Genomic DNA, 25,326 nt, shown 5'->3' on the forward strand with positions numbered 1-25,326 from the left:
AGGGAGCGGTGTCTCAGAAAGGCAGCGTCCATTATTAAGGACCTCCAGCACCCAGGGCATGTCCTTTTCACTGTTACCATCAGGGAGGAGGGACAGAAGCCTGAGGGAACACACTCAGTGACTCAGCAGCAGCCTTGCTCTTTAGCCCTTGCCTGTATGCGGGTAGGCGGACAGATTTCCAGAAATGCCGCAAAGGTTAGGAACAGCAGGCATTCTTGGTGATGTAGCAATGATGGTGGGTCCTCTGGTTCTGATGGTGCAGCAGACATTTCTTCATCCTAGCCTGATTGAAGAATATGCAAGCAGTCGGGGTGGACATAATGCCTTTGAGCTGCAGGCAGCGGAGAGGTCTCTACGGTTGGAACTTTATCCAAGTCAGGGCAACAAGAGTGGGGCAAGACCACGACATGTGAGCATCACTATGACAAGCTGCAGACACTGTTGTGAGGGTGACTCAAGCATGGCAAATAAAACTGAAGTGGAATTCCTCATTGCCACATTTATCAGAGACAAAACCTATCGCCTTAAATCACCAAGGAGCACCTGAAACACAGGTTGCCATGCCATTCCTAATCACCTGTGGCCTGAGTCAGCAAGTTTACATAACTTCACATGACTGTCCGCTCCATCATGACCGTGCTAGTTCCAGGAAATTGGGTTTTAATTAGTTGGAAATTGTTATTGAGCATCCGTTCAGGCAGAATCTTCCAGATCACTGGAGTCAGCTACATGTAAAAACACAGAGGTCTCCCCAATATTTTCCTGTTCCTTTGCCTAATAAACACATGGCACTAATTTACAGTAATCAGCTATTCAGTGACAGACAACTTTATTAAAATGTTTCATAAATTTGGACAGAAAATTAGAGCTAGAAGGAATTATTTCAAATTTAAAACATAGAAATGGCCAGAAAATTGACCCATCTCCGTCTCACGAATCACTCTAATGGTTACTTTAAAACAAAATAACTGAGAGTAAGACAGGAGATTGGCACTGTGTGACGCACTTCCAAATAACGGAATTCCAAAGTCAGAAAAGGTACTTCAATCCTTTATTATGAAACTAACAAAGCCAAACGATCTTGTGGTGAAAAAACTATCAAAACTAAATTAGCATTATAACGGTCTGCTAGCGATATGAACCATTCCAATTAGCACTCTAGTTAGTGTATTTAAGCAATTTCAGAATAAGCACTCTATGCACACTTAAGCAGTCTAATGAAACTAAAAATTAACGTAATTAAGTGGTCAAACTAAATTAGAGGTCAACAAAATAATATAAACATGAGGAAGTTTACAGAGGCTGGAAACCCGAAGCAACATACACAAGATGCTGAAAGAACTCAACAGGTCAGGCAGGATCTATGGAGATGAATAAACAGTCGACGTTTCAGGCCGAGACCCTTCATCAGGACTGCAAAGGAAAGGGGAAGATGCCAGAGGAAAAAGGTGGGTGGAGGGGAGGGAGGCTGGCCGGAGGGTGATAGGTGAAGCCCATTGGTCCAGACTGCTTGTGGTGGCTTGCTGTGATGTTCTCTGTATTCGCACAATGAGTCCACTTCAAAATACACATTGAAAGTGACCTGAAGGCACTATATCAGTGCAAGTCACTTCTTTAAGACACTCCATAAAATCTTAAACATTAACCAAGCTTTTGCTTACTGACCATCGTGTGGTGGGGTTTCAAATCTGCCCGCGGAACGCCTCGCCATACTCCAACTTACCTTGCCTGGGTGTCAGCTTGGAGCCAAACAGCTTCTTCACCGTGCTGACTCGACGACTCTTCTCGTTGCTCCTCTTTTTCTCAAACTTTGAGAAGTTGAACAGCAAGCTGGTGGCGCCCGCAACCAGTGAACTTGTGGGCCCTTCATTGCTCATCCTGCAAAGGAAACTGCAATTTAGAAATTCAGTCCCGACACCGGGTTTCGGCCCAAAACAATCCCTCTCCCACCACCCCTTCTCCAAATTTTCATTCCAGCACCGAACAGAATACAAAGAGAGGGGAATAGAAAACCCCAGTTAGAAAGACAGACACAAATATCAAAGCTTTAGCATGGGGTCTTTTGGGGCACCATGGAAACATAGAAAAGTGGGACACTATTACAGGACATCGGAGTTCAGAGTTCAATCCCAGCACTGCCTGTAAGGATTTTGTACGCTCCCCCGTGATCATCTCCACACTCTTCAGATTCCTTCCACAATCGAAAGACAGACCAGATGGTAGTTTAATTGGTCATTGTAAATTGCTAGGGTTAAATAATTGAATTGTTGGGTGGTGTGACTTGTTAGGCCAGAAGGACTTGTTCTGTGCAGTATCTCTAAGTAAATAAGATTCTTTTTACTTGTCAGATAGAAATGTCACACACTCAAAAAAATTTCAGTTCAAACGCTTGGAGACAGGAGCCCATTTCAGCTGTATGGGCAGGAATCATTCACAAATCAGATTTGACAAAAACCTGTCCCCCCCCCCCTCCAGTAAACTTGTTGTAACTTACTTAAAACTGACAGAAAACAAGTTGGGCTCACGCAGATCGATCCTTGTGCTGGTCCATAGTGTTTCTCCGTTCAGCAAAGGTGATATAAACAGGCAGATCATATCACAGTATGGGCAGTTTAACAAAAACTCTTTTGCTGTGCTTAGTCTGAAATCCCCGAATGACTTGGAAATGCCCACCTTCAGCATTAGATCCAACTTACACACACCTAGATACTCCAGCCCTGTCACTGGGAGGGACAGGAACTCCACGGAGCAGCAGTGCGAGGGCAAGTGAAAATCAGTGAGGGGATAAGCACATGGAAATTCTTCCTCCTTCAAGATATTTGCATACATGCAGTGATCAGAAAGCGCGGCTCGGATCTCACGGCCTGTGGGCATACTCAATAAATCTATAGAATAATAACCGTAACAGCATCAACAGAACACCACCCAACTTGGGTGTTCAACCAGAATGTAGAAGAGAACAAACTGTGCAAATACAAAAGGAGAAATGATAATAATAATAAATAAATAAATAAATAAATATCGGGAACGCGAGGTGAGGAGTCCTTGTGAGTGAGTCCACGGGTTGTGGGAGCATTTCAGTGAAGTTATCCCCTTTGGTTCAAGTGCCTGATGGTTGAGGGGTAGTAATTGACCCTGAGCCTGGTGGTGTGAGTCCCGAGGCTCCTGTACCTTCTACCTGACGAGATGGTGATGACCGATGCTGCTCTCACACAACAGCGATTTTTGCAGATGTGCTCGGTGGTGGGCCGGGTTTCACCCGAGACAGACTGGGCCGTAGCCACTACTTGTTGTAGGGTTTCCCATTCGAGGACACCTAGTGGGAGAATGTTCAGTCAAAAGATTACACTGTTCAAAGAGTCAGCTCACCTTCTCAAGGGCACCCTGGGGAGGGCTGCAAGTACTGGCCTCGCAAAGGAACCCGGCATTCTGTAGAGAAGAGCTCGGCTCGCTCTGACCTGCTGCACAACTTCACCAGGGCGAACTTCAACTACCAGGAAGTAAAACTTGGCGAAGAAGCCAGCTAAACTAAACTAAACCAGAAAAGCAACAGCAGGTGGTGAGGGAATGCGTGGGGCTCCCCAAAGCTAGTCACTGAATCACATGAAGTTCCGTCATTTTACTGAACTTCAGAATTTTACAAATTTTCCTCAAAAGATATTTAAATGAGTTAAATAACCAGCAGGCAGAACATTTGGAGTAAAATACATTTGTGAATAAATATACAGAACATAAAGTGAATCAGCAGATGTCCATGTGATCCACTGTAATATGTAACTGACTACGTTGTTCTTAATACTGACCACTTCAATCGGTCCCTATCCCTTGTTCGAAATCCAAAACACTGGATAAATACCTTAAGATTGGACTTTACTGTCCCACAGAAAGATGATAAATAAATAGTCCTCAGTGTATAACTACCTGCATTAATAAAATAACCTTAATATAGCAAATTGGTGGCAGGCTGGAGATATGTCTCTACCAAAGGAGGCATAAGGTACTCCTTCCCTGCAGGTTACCCTTGAATAAGATGTAGCACCTGCTTAGCTCCCAGTCGGGGTCGCGTGAAGCCACAGGAACAGCTGGTGCATATCACAAGTCCTGGTTATGTGACCACTGACCCCGGGCAGACAGCTTCAGAAGGGTATTGATAATGGCTGAGGTCACCCATCTTTTTAAAGGCACTGCCCACAAGGAGGAAATGGCAAACCATTTCTGTAGAAAAATTTGCCAAGAACAGTCATGGTCATGGAAGGGCCACGATCACGTCACGGAACATAATGATAAAGATGACGATACTGATCAGGGGTAATCAACACAATGATGTTAAGCCATTTTATGTAAAGGTCAATGATCAGTGGCTTGGTTGGAGAACTCATTTTATGGAGCATTTCGAATGGAGGAAAGATTGGCTTACAGAGCATCCCTGGGTGCCCAATGCGTGGCTTGTGTTGCTGGAGTAATTAAAAAGGTGGTGATCAGAAAAGGAAATGAATTTATTACAGTTGAAGGCAATTACAAATATAGGAAGAGGTAAGTCCGCACAGCTACTCAAAACAAGAATGAGAATGCAAAGAGCAAAGTTGCTTCACCACAAGCCAATGTAGATTGGCACCCGCAGCAGCAGCTGACAGAGGAAGTCAGAGCCAGCTGGGGTGAAAGGTTTAAGGATGGAAGTCAGACAGTCCCTTGATGAAGTCAGTGATTTAACACGAAACCTAGCAGGTGGCTTTAGCCATCTAGGGGAGGCTACGTAATGTAACGCTCTGCAGCGTCAGCAACGGGTTCAATTCATCCTCGTACTGTGTCGACCATTGACGCAAATGCCGCATTTCATTCGCTGTACACGTGACAAATAAAGCTAATCTTTATCTATCTCAGTCTTCTGCTCCTCCAGCCCATATCAGACAATAGTTAGGCAGAGTCACAGGGGGAAGGTGTGGGAGCTGTGTGGTTCTAGCATACATACAAAGTATGCTGCTGTTGTCAGCTGCAGACAGTCTCCAGATGAGAAGGGGAGGGAGGGGGAGGGCAATACTGGAAGCAGGCTAGGCTTACATTAACTACACCTTTTAGTCATAACAAAAAGTGACCAATGACTGAGCCATTAGGTGGTCTCCACAGACAGCTGTCTCTTGGCCCAAGAATTCTGGCTTTCCTGTTGATAGTGGTGGCTGACGGGATGGAGATACTTCTCTGCCAAAGGAGGTGTAAGGCACTCCTTCCCTCCATCTGACCATTGGGCAGATGTAACACCTGCTTAGCCCCCCGATCAGGGTCACGTGAAGCTATGGGAGCAGGTGGTGGAAGGTCGTAGGAGCAGCCGGTGCATATCGCAAGTACTGGTTATGCGACCACTGACGCCAGGCAGACAATCTCTGAAAAGTATTGAAAATGTCTGGGGTCACCCGTCTTGTAAAGACACTGCCCAGGAGGCAATGGCAAACCACTGCTGTGGAAAAAATTGCCAAGAACAATCATGGAAAGACCACGATGGCCCACGTCATATGACACAGCACGTAATGATGGTGATGATGATTGGTAGGTGAAGAACAGGGCCCAGTTCTGCTACTAAAGCACAGCACAGTGTCACTGAGCAATACGTGCGCACAAGATGCTGCATTGTTGGGGTAACTCAGTACATTGGGCAGCGTCCATTGAGGGGAATAAACGGTCAATGTTTCTGGCTGAGATACTTCGTCAGGACTGGAGAGGAAGGGGGAACGGAAGGCCAGAGTAAGCAGGTGGAGGGAGGGCAGGGAGTACAACTGAGACAGGGTGAGGGGGAAGGAGGGTATGTTGGGGAGGGAGGGAATGAAGTGAGAAGCAGTGAGATGATTGCTGTAAGAGGTTAATGTTTGGAGAAGGAAGCTGATAGGAGAGGACATGAGAGAACGAGAAGGACGGGGACCATAGGGAGGTGAGAAGGGGACAAAATGGGGATTGGAAAAGGGGAGGGGAGTAATTGCTGAAGGTTAGAGAAATCGATGTTCATGCCATCAGGTTGGAGGCTGCCCCGATGGAATACAAGGTGTAACCCCTCCAACCTGATTCATTGTGGTAGTGGAGGATCAAAAAAACCTACTCCCAAGTCAAGGGAACTCAGAGAGTCAGGTGATCCACATTTTCAGTGAGAGAGGTGTAGAGTTGACTGGCCGTTTGGTCCTTGTAGTTCTGGCACTGGGTTTGTTTCCAGTTCAGTTTTACAGACACCCTTCTGCCCGTGGTGCAGAATGAGCTTTGGCTGAACTCCCAGTCCATGTCAGAATAAATACAAAACACACAGGACAAGGTTGCACACTAAAATAAAATGTGAGTGGTTGTACTATTTAAGCCAGTTTCACACAGCATTGTCGGACAGGTTCAAACCTACCCTTTATCCAGCTGCTGACGATTCCTCTCCCTCCAGCACTTGGAGCAGTAGCCCTGCCAGGCTGAGTTGCCATAGAAACCACAGCCATCTTTACACAGCAGCTCAGACTGATCAACGTGAATCCCTTGGGGTCCGAATTTAACGTTCATCCTGAAAAGAGGGGAATGAAATGGAAGTTATCACGATTTTCCTCACACAGTTGAAAGGAACTCAGACGACCACATCCTTGCAGGGCTGAGGCCTCGTATTTACTGAAGATCCATATCTTTCAATGTCAAGAACACTGACCTCAGATATTGAACTTTAGATACACACCCAAGATGAAAACATTTCAATGTGCTCCCCCCAAAAGAAACCCAATGCCAATGACCTTAAACCTCTGTTATTAAAAGCCCTGGAGGAAATGACTCCTTTCTGTTCAGCCTCTCTAAACCTCTTATAATGGTAAGTACACCAAATAATTTCCCCCTGACTTTACTTTAAACAACCACCTAAGTATAGCCACCTGCTTCAGCTTCTCTGCAACTATCTTGGGCTACCACATTCTTCCTGTAAACACCCATAGTCCAGCTTCGCATTTCAATCTTGTCCTTCCTGTTCTCACATTACAAACGTCAGTCAATAAAGGCTACGGTGTACAAACACCAGCAGGATGTTAGAGGGAGCTGGCTGTACGTTACGGGAACTCAAGGGCATAAAGGATCTCAGGGAAAGGCCAGTCAGCCCTCCAAACCTGCTCCATTCATCGCCATCTTCCAGACATCTTAGACAGGCACAAAGATGGCAGTAAAATGGGAGGGAAGGGTTAGATTGATCTTAGAGTCCATGCGAGCTCTGGAGTGCTGACAAAAAAATGGCGGCACTGCCCCAAACAACAAATCCAGGTTGTTTTGGACTTGACGTTCTGATGCCAGGCCAAAGTGCAGCTGATTATCAGTGCACTGCCAGCAATTCAACCTCAAAGTTCACGGTAAATTTATTATCAAAGTACATCTATGTCACCTTATACAACACTGAGGTTCATTTTCTTGTGGGCATACTCAATAAATCCAATAACGGTAATACAATCAATGAAAGACCGCAGTAACAGGGTGGAGAACCAGTGTGCAAATCAGAAAAAATGTGCAAATATTAAGAAAGAAAGAAAAGGGAACAACAGTAATAACAACAACAAATAAGCAATAGATATCAAGAACATGAATTGGAGAACCCTTGAAATTTGTGGGAACATTTCAAAGATGGGGCAAGTGAAGTTGAGTGAAGTTATCTCCTTTGGTTCAAGAACCTGATGGTTGAGGAGTAATAACTGTTCCTGAACCTGGTGGTGTGGGTCCTGAGGCTCCTGTTCCTTCATCCTGACAGCAGCAAGAAGAGAGCGTGACCTGGGTGGTGGGGGTCCCTGATGATGGATGCTGCTTTCCTGCAATAACACTTTATGCAGACGTGCGCAGAGGTGGGGAAGGCTTTACCCTGACAGACTGGGCTGAATCCACTATTTTCTGTTCAACAGCGTTGATGTTTCCATACCAGGCCAAGATGCAGGCAGTCACACATCTACAGAAGTTTGTCAAAGTTTTTGATGTCACGCCGAATCTTAATGCAACGTAAGAAGAAACAACTATATTGAAACAGCAACGGGATGTTTTCAAAGTCTGGGGATCTGTTATTTTCCAAAGAAAACAATGCTCATCAGTAAGTTAGATAACACATTCAACTACAATGGAGGAATTTGACCTGTTGTGTTGCTTTGTAAAACCATTGTGGCGACAAGGGAGAACACCCACACACAAAATGCTGAAGGAACTCAGCAGGTAAGGCGGGGCATTTATGGAAACGAATAAACAGTCGATTCGGGCCGGGACCCTTCCTCAGGACTGAAATTGCAACCCCAAGAATTTGAGCGAGAACTGTCAATCACAGAGACGGTGAGTTGTCAGTACGAAATTAAACCGAGCCGGTGCTCTCCGCCCTGCCCAAGGGTCCCCCTCCCGCCGCTCCTCTCCCACCCCACACGGCCGTGTCCCGTCCCGCTGGAAGCAACGCCGTACCTACTTGCCCGGCTCGGTCACCTGCCGTCGGGGGGCAGTTCTGACTTTACCCGGAACCACACCGACGCCACGCAGAGCCCGCCCCTCGCACAACCGTAACCAAACTTCGAGGGGACCTCGATGTCTGTCGGCTCCGAATCGGAAATCAGTGGGTGTTCGCAGGTCCTTCGAGCAGTTGCTGCGTCGCTGCCCCAGTTTGTCGAACAGGAAATTGCTCAACACATATTAATCAGTAACATCGCAGGGAAACGGTTGCACGTCTGGAGTGCACTCCGCTTCGAAAACTAGCCCCGGCACTTCATCAAAAAGGCAAAGACGCTAGTTTTGAGAACCAGCACGAACGGTTTAATAATTCGTTTAAATATCTTGCAATGCGACGTTGCGGGGCAGGAGTCCACTCCACGAAACGGGTCCGAGTCTTTTCAGTCTTGCGCTCGGGTTTGATGGGGCTCGCCCGGCCCTCGGCTCCTCTGGACCGAGCTGAACTTTATAACATCGGAATAGGATTCCGTATTATATTGACCAGTTGGCCACGGACTCTAGCTTAACGTTCAAGAAACAATCGTTCCCAGCACGGAAGCTTTACGTGTCTTTAATAAGACATAGGAGCAGAATTAGGCTATTCGGGCCATCGAATCTGCTCCACCGGGCTGTTCCGCTTCCCTCTCAAATCTGCCTTCTCCCAGTAACCTTTCATTCACTGACCAATTAACCTCAACCCAATAACTTGGCCTCCACACAGCTACCAGTCTCAACGAATTCCACAGATTTACAGCTCTGGGGAAAGAAATTACTCCTCATTGCATTCTGAGGCTATGCCATCTGGTCCTAGACACCCCCACCATAGGAAAACATCCTCCCCACATTCACTCTATCTAGGGCTTTCAACATTGAGATCCCCCCTCAGCTCCAGTGAGTACAGACCCAGAGCCATCAATTGCTCCTCATACAATAGGCCTTTCATTCCCAGAATCAGATTTAATATCACTGACATATGTCATAAAATTTGCTGTCTTTTCAGCAGCAGTACATGCAATATATACTAATAGAAAAATGTGAATTACATTATAAATATAACTCTCTCCAATGTCAGCACATACCTTTTTAAATAAGGGGCCCAAAACTGCTCTCAATACTCCGAGTGAGGTCTCACCTGTGTCTTGTAAACCCTCAGTAAATAAACAAGTAAATAAAGTTGTGTATTACACAACAAATCCCACCTTGCTTAGGATTACACCACCATAATTGTGAATAAAAACTGACCAATAGGAATATTTATAAATAAGATTCCCTCTCATACATATGCAAACCAAATTAACACTAAGTCACTTACTCAATATTTATTCTAAATTACAGTCCTGTACTATGAGAATTCAGGCATCTCCTCCTAGCCCAACACACTCCTCACCATTTCAGCCAACGTTATGTATAGATTCCAAAAGATTCTCTCAACTCCACTAGTAAATGAATATCTTCCTTCACCGTTTCTGACTTTGCATTAATGCCGAGCAGATTCAACCTCTCACTCAATGCCAGCAAGACCAAGTAACTGATTGGAGACTTCAGGAGAGGGAAACCAGGGGTCCATGAGCCAATCCTCATCAGATGATCAGAGGTGGAGAGGGTCAATAACTTTAAATTCCTGGGTGTTACCATTTCAGAGGACTTGTCCTGGAACAGGTACGGTAAGTGTAATTGCAGAAAAAAGCACTATGGTGTCTCACTTTCTTAGGAGTCTGCAGAGACTTGGCACGACAACCAAAATTTTGACAGATTTCCCCACCACCCAGACCATGCTCTTTTCTCACTGCTGCCATCAGGTAGAAGGTACGAGAGCCTCAGGACTCACCACCAGGTTCAGGAACAGTTACTTCCTTCCAACCATCAGGCTCTTGGACAAAAGCGGATAACTACACCCACTTGCCCATCCATTGAGATGTTCCCTCAACCAATGATCTCACTTTAAGGACTCTTTATCTCATGGTCTTGTTATTTATTGCTATTTATATTTGCATTTGAACAGTTTGTTGTCTTCTGCCCTCCACTTGATCTTTCAGTGATCCTGGTGTATGATGTTAAAAGACCCAATGATTCCAGGAACATGACAGAAGATGTGTCCGGAGGGATCAGTAGATGTATATACACAGCTTATAATTACTATTCTGTAGACTTGCTGAGTCCGCCCACAGGAAATGAATCTCAGGGTTGTATGTGGTGACATGTATATATCTGATAATAAATTTTACTTTGAACTTTGAAAAGGCTACAGACCTGAAGAGTAACTGGGAAAAAGAAGACTGTGTTTAAAGTGACACACACCTAGGACAGAGCTATACAAAGTCCAATAGTTTTATTGCTATTTTGGGAAAACTTTGAATTTTAATTATTTTATTACTACCTGGGTGGTGGGGTGGAGATGTGTCCCTAGCAAAGGAGGTGTAAGGCACTCCTTCTCTCCACTAGACTGCAGCTCACCCTTGGGCACCTCCCCTCAATCAGGGTCACATGAAACCATGGCAGCAGGTGCTGGATGCTCTTACAAGCCGCTGGTGCACATCACAAGCCCTGGTTATGTGACCACTGACCGGGTAGACAATCTCTGAAGAATATTGATAATGGCTGGGGCCATCCGCCTTGCCCAGGAGAAAGCAATGCCAAACCCTCGGCAAGAACAGTCACGGTCACAGATAGAGAAAGGAATGGGAATGGCAGTGTGAGGGGTGGCTTTCCCCGTAGATTACAGATGGGTGGAAAACCACGATCGCCCATGTCATACGACATGATGATGACGATGCTTCTGATTATCATGATGTCCCCAAACAGTGTGTAGTTAAATCTGCTCTGCTACAGTGAATAGATCTCAAGTGTCACTATGACATGGAGGGAAATATCAGACACCATCCTTATTTCTGGCCACTGTCCAGTGATTAATAGCTACAGCCTGTTATGCCACTGGCATTTAGGGCAACAGTGAAAGTCCTCCATCTCTGTCCTTGGCCATTGCTGTTTCCGTAACAATTTTGTTTTGACCAGTCAGGGTTGTTAGCCCTGAGCTGAACCCCCAAACCTGGAGAGCCGGTGGACCACTCTTCATCTGGCTTCTGCCCTTTGACCTGCTGGGCATGGGTGACTCTACCAAGAGCCAAAACATAAAGCCCTGACTCCACCCAACATACCTCTCTGGGTCACTGATGCACGCAAGCCTCTGAACCCTACAACGAGGTTGTGGTCCTCTGGGAAGATGCAGTCATTACTGCTGGTTTGTGGTCAAGTGAGGTGTTCACTGGATTGAACTCCAGTTGCAGCTTTTCCCCTCAGAAATATCTGTAAGATGGGAGTGATGTCACCGTACAAATGCAGCACTGAAACCAGTGAGACATTGCTCCTGGCCGGACACATTCCCACATGCTCTCACATACAACATAGAGACCATTTGGCTCAATGAGTCTGGAACAATAATCTCTTGGAGAAACATCAATGAGTTGAACAGCGTTTGTGGTGGGTTGGGACTTGCCAATGCTTTGGGTTAAATACCTACATCCCACCTTCATCCAGATTCTGTACCAGCTCTCAAAGAAATCTAACCAATCCAATGTCCGCATTTATTCAGCAATCATTTTGAGAGGATGAGAACATGAAAGTAAGGATGTAACGTTGAGGCTTTATAAAGCACTGAAAGCAGTTTGGACCCCTTATCTAAGAAGGGATGTGTTTGGAGAGGAGGTTCACAAAACTCATTCTGGGACTGAAAAGCTTGTCATTTGAGGAGGGTTTGATGGCTCTGGGCTTGTACTCGCTGGAATTCAGAAGCATGAGGGGGGATCTCATTGAAACCTATTAAATGTTGAAAGGCCTCGATGGAGTGGATGTGCTGAGGACATTTCCTATTGTGTGGGAGTCTAGGACCAGAGGGCACAGCCTTGGAATAGAGGGATGTCCATTTAGAACAGAGATGAGGAGGAATTTCTTTAGCCAGAGGACAGTGAATCTGTGGAATTCGTTGCCACAGGCAGCTGTAGAGGCCACATCGTTGGGTATACTTAAGGCAGAGGTTGATAGATTCTTGATTGGTCAGGGCATGAAGGGATACAGGGAAAAGGCAGGAGATTGGGGCTGAGAGGAAATCTGGATCAGCCTTTATGAAACGGCAGAGCAGATGATAGGCCAAATGGCCTAACTCTGCTCCTGTGCCTATGATCTTACTCCGCTGTAACTCATTCTCTCACAGGCCGTCATTACAACTGTGATTCCACCAACACCAGGGGCAATTCACAGAAATTTACACATGACTGGGATGTGGGAGAAAACTGGAGCATATAGCCACAAGGAGAATGTGCAAACACGATGGTACAGAGTACTCAAGATTGGGGCGTGCTGGAACTATGAGGCTGTCCCTAACTCTTTATATTCTGCCTGCAAGACCTTCCCTTTATCCATATTGTTAATACTGATATCGCCCACAAGCTCTTGCTTTCTCCATAACTTCTTGTAGATCGCCGGTGATTTTCTACATCTCAGCACTAGGGTGGCAACACCCCCTTCTGGAATTATGTGTCTTCGGGCTTGGTCTGTTAGACACACAGATACTGCAACAGTGGTGCAATTACTTAACTCCAGATCATTTTAACACAGGGATGCAACAAATTCCCTTATTAATAATCGACAATGAGAAACCTCATCTAAACTCTAAAAAAAATTAAAGAAGAACATGAGAAAATCTGCAGATGCTGTAAATCCAAACAACACACACAAGAATAGTCTTGCAGTCAGTTTTTTGAAGTGCCCAGAGCCCAGCAGAGTTGTGAAGAGTTGTGTTGGCCAGAAGTTATATTGGCAAAGCCAAGCTTAGGTTTAATTATGTGGAAAGTCTGGAAGGAAGGAGAAGCAGAGAGCAAGTAAGGTTTCTAACTTTGAGCAGGTAGTTCAATAGTCTTCATTTCAACATCATGATAAAGCAGGGAAGAAGATATGGAGACATGGGGTGCTTAAAAAGAAGGACTGAAATAGAAATAGAAAGAGAGATATTTTAGGTTAAGAGAGGACTCACAATCAGATAACTAAGTTCTATCTATTCTTCAGGACTGTAGTGATGAAGGGTCTCAGCCTGAAACATCACTGCCTGACCTGCCGAGTTCGTCCAGCACATTGTGTCTGTTGTCTCGAATCTTTGTAGTGCCTCCACAGTTTAGTCATATTGTGATGTGGGACCTAATTTCTGTACAAGATGTGAAACAAAGTTTTAGCAGAACTGACTCATAGAATGACTTAAACCTATCTACTCACATTCTTGCTGAAGTTTCACAGTCACCCTGTGTCACTGGTAAGAGCTGACCTATTATTTGTATGGAATTCTCCGTGTGTGACGTCATGATTAGGGTTAGTGCATTCTGGGTAGAGGCCTCACACCTAATTTAAATGGAGTGGAACTTGAGGGATGAATTGAATAAGTTGATATTCCTCATACACAGTTGCATATGGTATGAAATCCATTCATTCATCTGTCAGTTAATGATAAAGAATGATTTACGAAATAATTCAGCAGAACAAAACCTTGTTTTCTTTGTATATCTTCTCTTCCCCTGTGGGAAGTGCTGTCTTGATCTGGAATATTAATAGTGTACATCAATGTGCTCCTTCTTCTGGTAGAAGCCACAAGCTATTTCTCTAATGAATCCATTCCTGTTCCAACGTTCACCACTGGCTCAGTCAAAGATTCCCGATTCGCAAGTGGATTTTTTTTGATTAGTCTTTGTTTGGGCCTGTACTCATCAAAGTTTGAAGTAAATTCTATTATCAAAGTACATATTTGTCACCACATACAACCTCAAGATTTATTTTCCGGCAGGTACACTCAGCAAATCTATAGAATAGTACAACAGGACCAATAAAAGATCAACCAGAGTACAGAAGACAACAAACTGTACAAATACAAATATAAATAAATAGCAATAAATAATGAGAACATGAGATAATGAGGTAAAGAGTCCTTAAAGGCCATTAGAACATAAGATATAGGAGCAGAATTAAGCTATTTGACCCATCAAGTCTGCTCTACCATTTCATCATGGCTGATCTAATTTTCCTCTCAGTCCCAATCTCCTGCCTTCTCCCCGTATCCCTTCATGTTCTGACCAATCAAGAATCTATCAACCTCAGCCTTAAATGTGCATAAAGACTTGGCCTCCACAGCTGCCTGTGGCAAAGAATTCCACAAATTCACCACTGTCTGGCTGAAGAAATTCCTCCTCATCTCTGTTCCAAAAGGACACTTCTCTATTCTGAAACTGTGTTCTCTGGTCTCACGCTGTCCCACCATAGGGAACATCCTCTCCACGTCCACTCTATCAAGGCCTTTCCCCTTTCATTAGGTTTCAATGAGGTCTCCCCTCATTCTTCTGAATTCTAGTGAATACACGCCCAGAGCCATCAAACGCTCATGTGACAAGCCATTCAAACTGGGAATAATTTTTGTGAACCGACTTTGAATCCTTTCAGCACGTAAGCGCCCAAAACTGCTCACAATACTCTGCGAGGCCTCACCAGTGCTTTATAAAGTCTCAACATTACATCCTTGCTTTTATATTCTAGTCCTCTTCAAATGAATACTAACATTGCATTTGCCGTCCTCATCACTGACTCAACCTGCAAGTTAACCTTCAGGGAGTCCTGCACAATGACTCCCAAATCCCTTTGCTCATACACAATTCCCCAGTTTTTGGTATTTTCTCACTATTTAGAAAATACTCAACCCTTTCATTTCTTCTACCAAAGTGTATGACCACACACTTCCCGACACTGTATCCCATCTGCCATTCTCCTAATCTAAGTCCTTCTGTAGCCTCTCTACTCCCTCAAAACTACCTGCCCCTCCGCCTATCATCATATCATCTGCAAAGTTTGCAGCAAAGCTGTCAATTTCATTATTCAAATCATTGACATATAAAATAAGAAGTATCAGTCCCAACACCGACCCCCCCGTGGACCACCACTAGTCACCGGCAGCCAACCTGAAAAGGCTCCTTTTATTCCCACTCTTTGCCCCCTGCCAATCAGCCACTGCTTTACCCATGCTCGAATCTTTCCTGCAATACCACGGGCTTGTAGCTTGTTAAGCACCCTCATGTGTGGCACCTTGTCAAAGACCTTCTGAAAATTCAAGTACACAACATAAAGTGATTCTCTTTAGTCTATCCTGCTTGTTATTTCTTCAAAGAATGCCAACAGATTTATCAGGCAAGATTCTCCCTTGAGGACTACAACCTATTTTGTCATGTGCCTCCAAGATCCCCGAAACCTCATCCTTAACAACCGACTCCAACATCTTCCCAACCACTGAGGTCAGACTAACTGGCCTATAGTTTCCTTTCTTCTGCCTCTCTCTCTTCTTGAATGATCGCCCACGTTGTACAGCATGGCACATAATGATGATGAAATGCTCATTGCCCATTCAGAATTCTGATGGCGGAGGGGAAGATGTTGTTCCTACAACACTGTGTGTGCCTTCAGGCTCCTGTACCTCCTCCCTGATGATAGCAATGAGAAGAGAAGAGGGCATGTCCTGGGTGATGGACCCCCCCCAATATATTCAAAAATCAAACAGTAAAATGAACCCTGGGGCGAGGAGCCGGTCACTGCCGATAGACCTGTCATTGAGTTTTCTACACGACAGCAGTGAGCACGGTGGATCCTCATCGTTTCACAGCTCCAAGTGAAATGAAAGGAGCAGCACTGAACACTGTACATTGCCTGTCTAAAACTAGCTAAAGTCTTTCACACCGTCAAACAGGAGAGACTTGTGTTCGCTCTTCTCTAATTAGGATGCACGCTGAAATGTGACTCCACCTGAAATGTTTTATGCCATTTGAGCCATGATCCCAGCCAAAAGGTTGAGAGCAGAGCTCATCACAGTGAAGACTGGTGACAAAAAGGTGGCACCATTAGCCTCTCTGATAACTGGACCCCTGCCTTCAAAACAGGTCAATGGCAGATGTGATCTCCCTGGTTCTACACTCATCTCTGGAGCATCTGAACAGTGAAGACACTTATGTTGGACTATTGACTCTTGTTTGTTGACTGCACCTTGGCCTTCAGTACTATAATTCCAAGCAAACTCCAAGCCCAAGGAGTCAACACCTCCCTCTGCAATTGAATCCTCAACTTCCTGACCAAAAGATTATTCATGATTATTCTCAATGTTGTACTCCACAAGGCTGCTTAGCCCCCTACTCCTCACCCTGTACACTCGTGACTACGTGGCCAAATTCTGTTCTAGCCCCATCTATAAATTTGCAGAGGACGCCACCATAATGAGCCATATCCCAAATAATGATGAGTTATATCACAGGAAGGAGATAGAGAGCTTAGTGATATGTTGTCATGGCAACAGACCTTCCCTCAATGCCAGCAAAACAAAAGAGCTGGTCATTGACTTCAGAAAGGTGGACAGTGCATGTGCTCCTGTCTACATCAACAGTGCTGATGTGGAGAGGGTTGAGAGCGTCAGGTTCCGAGGAATGAACATCACCAGTAGCTTGTCCTGGTCCAACCACATGGAAGTCACGACCACACTAAAGTAATGTGACATACCCCCTTCTACCCTTGTCTATTTTTATCCATGCTTCATAGAAAGCATCCTAATTGGATACAGCTTGTCTTTGCATGCCAATAACTCTGCCTATGTCCACAAGAAACTGTGGAGTGTTGTGAACACAGCTCAGAACATCACAAAAACCAACTTCCCCTCTCCCTGGACTCTGTCTATGCTTCTTGCTGTCTCAATAATACAGACAGTACAATGAAAAACTTCTCCCATCCCAGACATTCTCTCTTTTCCCCTCTCCCATTGGGCAGGAGACACAAAAGCCTGAAAGCATGTCCCACCGGGCTCAAGAATATCTTCCACCAATAAGACTATTGAATGCTTCCCTGGTACAAAAGGATGGACTCTTGACCTCAAAATCTTCCTCATTACGATCTCCCGCCTTATTGTCTACCTGCACTTCGTCAGTAGCTGTTATACTTTGTTCCGCATTCTGTTATTGTTTTACCTTGTACTACCTCAATGCACCGTGTAATAAAGTTATCTCTATGAGCAGTAAACAAGACAAGTTTTTTCACACCTTTACCTTGGAGGTCAAAATTCAGTATACAGACGACACTTGCATTTGATTGCAGCCAAAGGCCAAACTCCAAGACTTAATTCTCTCATTTACTGAAGCAAAAGCTGAACAAAGGTCCTCAACTAACTTGCCCCCAATGCACCACACTGCTCTTCAGAAATGAAGGTTCAATGCGAGACCCTTGAAAGTGTGGAACATTTTAATGCTTCAGGAGTCACCTCTTGCCAAAGCCAAACATGGATAGCTGAATTCACCAATACACCCATAGAGTCTTCTGGTCTTTTGAGGGAAAGGGTGATGAAGATCAAACTTCTGTGCCCGAGATAATTTGTGATTCATTAGACAGCAGTGATCCCTGCCCTCCTATATATATATCTGGGATCTGCATTACAGCAACATCTCAAGGCATTGGAGAGATACGACCAACACTGCCTTCACAAAATATTCCAAACCCACTACAGGGTAAGCGAGCCAACATTAGCATCCTTCACCAGGCCAAGCATTGAGGCTCCACCCACATTCAAGTAGCTCTGTTGGATAGGCTACATTGATCGTATCCGACAGCTGACTCCCAAAATACTCTCTTCTGAGCTCTGATGTGGGAGGAGATTACTGGTAGTCAGAGAAAAAACATTCAAGGATGTGATCATGACCTTCTTGTAGAATACTACATCCCCGATGGCTTCCAGCACTCCTTAGACCACGACCATTCGAAGAGGAGAAGGAGAATTCGGAGAACCTCATGGTCATACAACAGAAGCACCCAGAGGCCCTGTGAAAACAGCCAAAGGAGTGAACACCCTACAAACCTCCAGCCCCTCCTCCAATGAGATGCTAGGTACCCCTTACCCCACCCTGTGGAAGAGTCTGTGGTTTTCACAAAGGACTCTTCAGCACTGCACAACTCACAGCCTCTTGGGTTGAACTGTCATCCTTAATCCTGAGGGCCAGTCTTTGAAACTACATTTCAAAAATAAGTTGGTATCTGCAAGGTACTTTAGACCTTAAGATATAGGAGCAGAATTAGGCCGTTTGGCCCATCGAGTCTACTCCACATTTCATCATGGCTGATCCATTTTCCCACTCCTGTCTTCTCCCCGTATCCCTTCATGCCCTGACTAATCAAAAACCTATCGACCTCTGCCTTCTTATACCCAGTGACTTGTCTTCCACAGCTGCCTATAGCAATGAATTCCACAGATTTACCACTCTCTAGCTAAATAGATTCTTCCTCATCTCTGTTCGTGAGGCTGTGCCCTCTGGTCCTAGACTTCCCCTAACTTAGGAAACATCCTCTCCACATCCGCTCTATCAAGGCCTTTCAACATTTGACAGGTTTCAATGAAATCCCCACTTATTCTTCTGAGTTCCAGTGAGTACAGGCCAGGAGCTATCAACCATACCTCTCGTGGTGACCATTTCGTTCCCAGAATCATTCCTGTGAACCTCCTACATTCAGGAAGAGAAGTGAAGAGGCTCTATAAAAGCCATTTTAAAATTGAGGTTCAGCTTTTTGTCAGATTACCAGAAGTCACAATGAATAGTGATTTCTATCCTTTGTTCTCTCAAGCAGAGTGAGATCCCCCTAGATCCTACCTGACCAAATGATATTTACAGCATTTTCTGCTTTTATTTAACCAAGTGGAGACATCCTGTTGTATTTCAACACATTCAGAACCAATGAATCTGGTAAATTGAACAGAAATGTTATGTGCAGTTGCCAATTGCATATTAGTATTAATTTTAGGACAGAACAAATTTGTAATACCTTCCAGCATGAACCTAAAGAACATGTTTAAAAGTCATTTCAGTTACAATGAATTCTCAGATAAGTTCAAGCAAGCCCCACTGTGGTCTATCAAACCTGCTCGAAATTCAAAGTCCGTCATGGAACTTGCGTCTGTAGACGGATTCTCATTGTGGAACATTATTCGCTTACTTTTATCGTTAGCACAATTTGTTTTTTTTCCTCTGAACACTGGGTGTTTGACAATCTTTTTTTAATGCGTTATTTTGGGTTTCTGTATTTTGTGGCTGCCTGTAAAAAGATGAGACTCAAAGTTGTATAATGTATACATATTTTATACTGAGAACTTTGAAATCTCAGCTCTCTTTCACACTGTGTGCAGTCTTGGAAGCCTTCTTCCTTGAGCTCCTCCTACTTCCTTCCAGTAAGAAATGTGGGGAACCCATGGCTTTCTTTATCAGTCGGATAAAGATCATCCAGTCAGCTTTCTCTACTACTTTCCTGCCTACTCTACCACCCACCCACTCTCCTAACCCCAACCCACCCATCCAGACTTGTGTCTTTTTCTAATTTAATCTCCCCTTTTATCCTCCCCAAGAGCCTTGCCCACAAACCCCATCTTTATGTAGTTTTGTTTCTATTCCCGCTAAACTGTTCCGGGCTTCCCATTCTGACCTCCAGGTGAACTAACTTTGTTCATGGACCCACCCCTTTCAAATCCGCTCCCCAAAGGACCCAACCCTTCACTCTCCTGAACCAACGTAGGGAGGCTCCCCTGCAAATTTCATGCTCATCTTACCAAGCCTTCCTTGTCTTGTTCCTCCAGTCATGTTTCTGCCCTGCTCTTTTCCCAGAGTCAGGAATAACATGCTCCCAGAAGAAAAGTAAGGAGCACAGGATTTAGATGAGTGTGTAGTTATAATGTCATTAATTAACTTAGAGATACAGCACAGTAACAGGCCCTTTCCTTCCAATGAGACCATTTGCACCCATGTGACCAATAAGCCTACCAATCCATACGTTTTAGGAATGCGGGGGGAAATCGGAGTATATCGAGTGCCTTCATCACAGCCTGGTATGGAAAAACACAAAGTGAAGAGTCCTTGAAAGTGAGTCTATAGGTTGTGGGAACATTTCAATGATGAGGCAAGTGAAGTTATCCCCTTGGTTCAAGGGTCTGATGCAACCCAGGTTAATTAAACCCAAGGATGTGATGTTAGAAAGCCCCACCTGCACTGACTGAATTTAAAAAAAGAGAACCTGAAGAAAAAGCTGTGCAAGAATGAGGCATGGCTGATGCAGGTGTGGACGAGTGAGAGAAACACAGCAAACTATTAGAAACTAACTAACGATATCTTAGGTGTATAAGATGATGTGTGGCTAGTCAGAGGCTTTTTCCTAGGGCCGAAATGGCTAACACGAGAGGGCACAGTTTTGAGGTGCTTAGAAATGGATACAGAGGAGATATCAGGGGTAAGTTTTTTACTTTGAGAGTGGTGAGTGCATGGAATGGGCTGCCGGTGATGGATACGATAGGGTCTTTTAAGAGACTCCTGGACAGGTACATGGAGCTCAGAAAAATAGAGGGCTATGGGTAACCCTAGGTAATTTCTAAAGTAAATACATGTTCTGCACAGCATTGTGGGCCAAAGGGCCTGTATTGTGCTGTAGGTTTTCTATGTTTTGATGTAAACTGTTAAAAGTGGAATTAGTGGTGAGCATCTCTTCCCTACTTACTTGGAAACGTCAGGTTGAAACCTCTGGAGGAGAGACGATATTGATAAAAGGTTTCTTGAAGCTACGATTGTATCAAGCATGCTATTTATTGTAAATTACTATAAATTGCACATTGCACATTTAGACAGAGACATAACCAGAAGATTTTTACTCCTCAAGTATATGAAGGATGTAAGAAATAAAGTCAATTCAATTCAATAATATCGGCAGAGATGTGTGTCCAAGATCTCTTATGTGTAACTGGGAATTAGTTCTGTTAAATCATACCAAAGGATTTGATCAGGTTTTTTTGTGTAAGTATTGCGAATCAGCTTTCCATGGATGACCCACTATGTCATCCAATGAACCAAGGAACAGGAAACAATATTCAAGATCGAAGAACCAGCATGGGAACGAATTATTTCATGACAAAGAGGATTTAATATCTTGGATGGATAAGTTTATTTCTCATTTGAAGGATCAGAATTTGATTTTCTGCGAGAACTGATTATTTTTGCAAAGACTTTAAGTTATTGAATGAGTTTTACTTTACCTAAAAGTTGTGATGTTGGAGAATTCGTCATGAAAGGATTTGAGTTGTATACATGATCTTTTATATATATATTTCATTTTCTAATTAACTAGGGAAAAATAGAAAGGCAATTGTTAGTCTGTAAACCTTCAAATAGAGAATAACACGTGATCTAATTAGTTTGAGAAATTGGGATAACAAAGGTTATTTTAATGAATATCACTGATTCTAACTAAACAGGCTTTTGTTGATATCTAAGATTTGGAACCTAAACAGAATTTTGAATTGTTCTTGCTCATGTAAATATTTTGTACATATTTTGTTTTCTCTTATAAAGAACACATTCTCCCCAGAAGTGTGTGACGTATTTTGTTTTCTCTTATAAAGAACACATTCTCCCCAGAAGTGTGTGTCATATTTTGTTTTCTCTTATAAAGAACACATTCTCCCCAGAAGTGTGTGACGTATTTTGTTTTCTCTTATAAAGAACACATTCTCCCCAGAAGTGTGTGTCATATTTTGTTTTCGTGTCTGTCTCGATTCGACGCCTCCTTCTGATACCTAAACCTCTGGTGACCTGTTAGCACCCAGTGAAAGTTGATCTTTTTCAACCAGTCACACTCATAAGACCAGTGCTACACAGTGCATTAGATAACCAGTAACACGCTGATTAGTATACAAAGCACTAAAAAGTATCTTATTGCTCAAAGTCAGACCCAAGTGAAAGAAAATGGAAGTCATAGAGGAAAAGGGTGTCAAAATCCCAAAAGCTGTTTTAGTCAATGGCATAACAGGAACAGAAAAAGAATAGGAAGTACCAGACTTTCTAAAAGAATATGGCTCAGTTGCCAGAGTTATCTCTCTAACTGACCCGGAGCAGAATTTCCCCAGTCCCTCATAGCTGAGCAGCATTTTGACTCTGCAGTGCAAGGTCTCCGGCCCCTTGCTACCGTGCACTCAACAGGCAAATAGTGAGCAAAACGTTTCCTACCATGCCGTTACTTTAGCCAGTGTTTACACTCAGGAAGTTGGAAAAGACAGCATTCAAGCTTACCTTGGTGAGTTGAAAACCTTAGCGTGGTGCAGTGGGAAGATTATAATGAAATCTTGAGAGAGTTGTTAACCCAGATCAATGAAACTCTTACTATCGAGAGTAGGGAAACAGTCAGTGTTCAAACTGCTGAAGATGTACTTAACAAGACCACAACTCTTCCATTCAGAGCAGACTCCTCTGAAACAAACCCGCCAGAAACAGCTCTAGCTGCTATTCAGAATAATTCAGTCCCTGTAGTGCAAACTAATTGAGCTGAAGTGAACCCATCCCTCTCTCCCAGTGATCTACTCCTTCCAGGTATTCTCAGAGTGCTAGTGGAGCACATTGTGCGCAGTAATGACTTGATAGCTCATTGGCGATCCAACAGTAAGGCTGGGAATTTTCTCTGGTAGAACCCCTCGTCCACCTAACGAGGCGGATTATTTGACTTGGCGTGCTAGTGTTGAACTGTTCTCGCAAGACCCAAGTGTGTCTGATCTTCATAGAAAAAATTAAAGTATTCTTCCGCAGCTTCTGACCTAAAGTCCATAAGCCCTGGAGCTTCACCCGTTAATTACATACAGCTCCTAGATTCAGCTTTTGCCAGCATGGAGGATGGCGATGAATTATTTGCCAAATGCATGAACATGGTACAGAACACGGGCGGAAAACGGTCCGCCTACCTACAGTGCTGAAACTGAGGCTAAACAAGCTTCTCTTAAAACAGCTTTGTAGGGGCTCCCCAATGTTAAAGCTGCAAATGGAACATAAAAAACAAAAGCCGCCACCGTTTACCGAGCTACGGACATCTCACACCGAGGAAGACAAGCTTGCACACATTTAGGAACAGTCAAACAACGTGCTGTCATACCTCAGGAACGTGCCTGTAAAGAAGATGATGCAGCACAGCCAACTTCAGTTACTTCTCAATTTACTAAGCAAATCACCGAGCTTCAAAGTCAATTAGCTACGCCAAGCACAAAACAGCAGAAGGTAAAAGCAAGCTCTGAGATAGCGAGTGATCAACCATTAAAAGGACAGGCTGGCAAGAGTCCACAACCACTGACAAACCAGAACCTTGGTATTGTTTTACATGTGGCAGAGATGGGCACAGAGCCAGCTCTTGCTGGTATGAACTCAACGCTGCATTAGTGGCAGAAATGAGAAGACAGTTTCAAAAGATACAGAGTGAAAGGGTACTCATTTTAAACTAGAAGCAGTTACTGACGCCGGACAAACGGGGTCTGATGTTGACAAAGCATGCCCCAAAATCCCCCAGAACTTGCTTGGTGAAACAAAGTTCCCAGAAAGAGCGAAAACGCAGCTTGAAGTTCCCTGTGCTGAACTCAGGTGATGGGGTTGAAGTTAGCGCTGATGTTGTACGTTGCATTGACGCAAAGGTCTTAAACAGACACAGATGTTGCCATTGCATTTGTTCGACCCTTAACGATGCATTCAAGTGCGATACCTGACAGTTCTGCCTAAGAAGCTCCGTGCGGGGGATTACCAGTCATTTCTCATCTCTCTGATGCTGAGGGTACAGACTCCCAGTTAGCAGATCCGTGTATTGGGGAAGTCATCAAGCATACGGAAACTGGAGAAAAACCATCTCCTTCAATGAGAAACGCAATCCCTAGACAACCCTACCTTCTCAGAGAATGGGATCGTCTATAGGAAAAAAATTAACCGTAGGTAAAACAATTTACTAGCTAATTTTACCTGAAAAGTTTCAATCTGATGGACTTAAGAGTCTTCATGATGCCTTTGGTCACGTGGGTATTGACCGTACCCTGGACTTAGTCAGAAGCCGATCCTATTGGTCCGAGATGGCTGCTGACGAGGATCACAAGATTAAAACATGTGGTCGATGTGTAAGAAGAAAGTGCTTGTCTGAGAAAGCTACTCCGAGTGAATACGTGTGCATAGACTTGCTTACTTTAGAACCTGATCAAAGTAACACAAAAGATGTGTTAGTAATAACTGATCATTTCACTACACCTAACCAAAAAGCCAGGATGGTTGTGAAGTTCCAATGGGAGCATTTCGTCTAGCATTATGGTTATCCTGAGCGCCTACACAGCGAGAGAGGGCCTGACTTCAAATCCCATTTGATTAAAGAATTATGTGAGATAGCTGGAATTCAAAAAGTCAGAACTACACTGTATCATCCCAGAACAGTTTAACAGGACCCTCTGAAATAATGTTGGGAACCCTGGAGACCCTGGGGAGAATTTGTGAAACCCTAATCCATGCTTATAATTGTACTAGGAATGAGACAAGTGATGTTTGGATGCCAACCCAGACTTCCTGTTGACTTAGCTTTAGGACTACCCTTGAAAGACAAACATGGTTCATCAGACTCCCAGTATGTGCAACATTTGAAATCTCGAGGGAAGCTTCGAGATAGCCATGGGGAGCTCACAGATGGAAACAAGACCAGATATGACAAACATATGACAGCTTCAGAGTTGAAAGAAGGAGACAAGAGCTCGTAAGGAACGTGTGCCTACAAAGTAAAAACAAACTTGCCAATAATTGGGAAGAAATAGTCTATGTAGTGGTGAGCCGAGCTGGTGATCAGTCGGTCTGCAAGGTACATGCTGAGAACCAGTCTGGGCCCATGAGGGATCTATTGCTCCTGTGTGGATTTCTTTCTTCTCAAGATGATGACCAACTTCCTTCTGTCCCTGTTCCCAAGCACACAGCTGGCAGCAGTACTAGGAATGAACAGTCAACTCCAACTGACTCTGAAGAGAAC

At 44.2% G+C, this 25,326-nt stretch overlaps 1 protein-coding gene across 5 annotated transcripts in view; it reads right to left on the minus strand.

Moving 5' to 3' along the window:
• The window catches only part of LOC132404015 (rab5 GDP/GTP exchange factor-like), a 48,285-nt gene extending 23,939 nt beyond the window's left edge, over window positions 1-24,346 (minus strand). Inside the window, exons 1-3 of one of the 5 annotated variants that reach the window (XM_059987963.1) lie at window positions 24,288-24,346; window positions 6,374-6,523; window positions 1,724-1,878 (exon numbers count right to left, since the gene is read on the minus strand). In XM_059987963.1, coding sequence (XP_059843946.1) covers window positions 1,724-1,878; window positions 6,374-6,523; window positions 24,288-24,325 — 343 coding nt within the window. In that variant the 5' untranslated portion in view covers window positions 24,326-24,346. Of the gene's footprint in view, window positions 1-1,723; window positions 1,879-6,373; window positions 6,524-7,691; window positions 8,021-8,421; window positions 8,641-21,556; window positions 21,645-24,287 lie in introns of those variants that run through there. The other 4 variants (XM_059987962.1, XM_059987965.1, XM_059987964.1 and 1 more) reach the window with 4 other exon arrangements.
• Window positions 24,347-25,326: the final 980 nt, after the last annotated feature.

The sequence above is a fragment of the Hypanus sabinus genome, chromosome 13 (assembly GCF_030144855.1).
Source record: "Hypanus sabinus isolate sHypSab1 chromosome 13, sHypSab1.hap1, whole genome shotgun sequence".
In the NCBI taxonomy this organism is placed as follows: domain Eukaryota; kingdom Metazoa; phylum Chordata; class Chondrichthyes; order Myliobatiformes; family Dasyatidae; genus Hypanus; species Hypanus sabinus.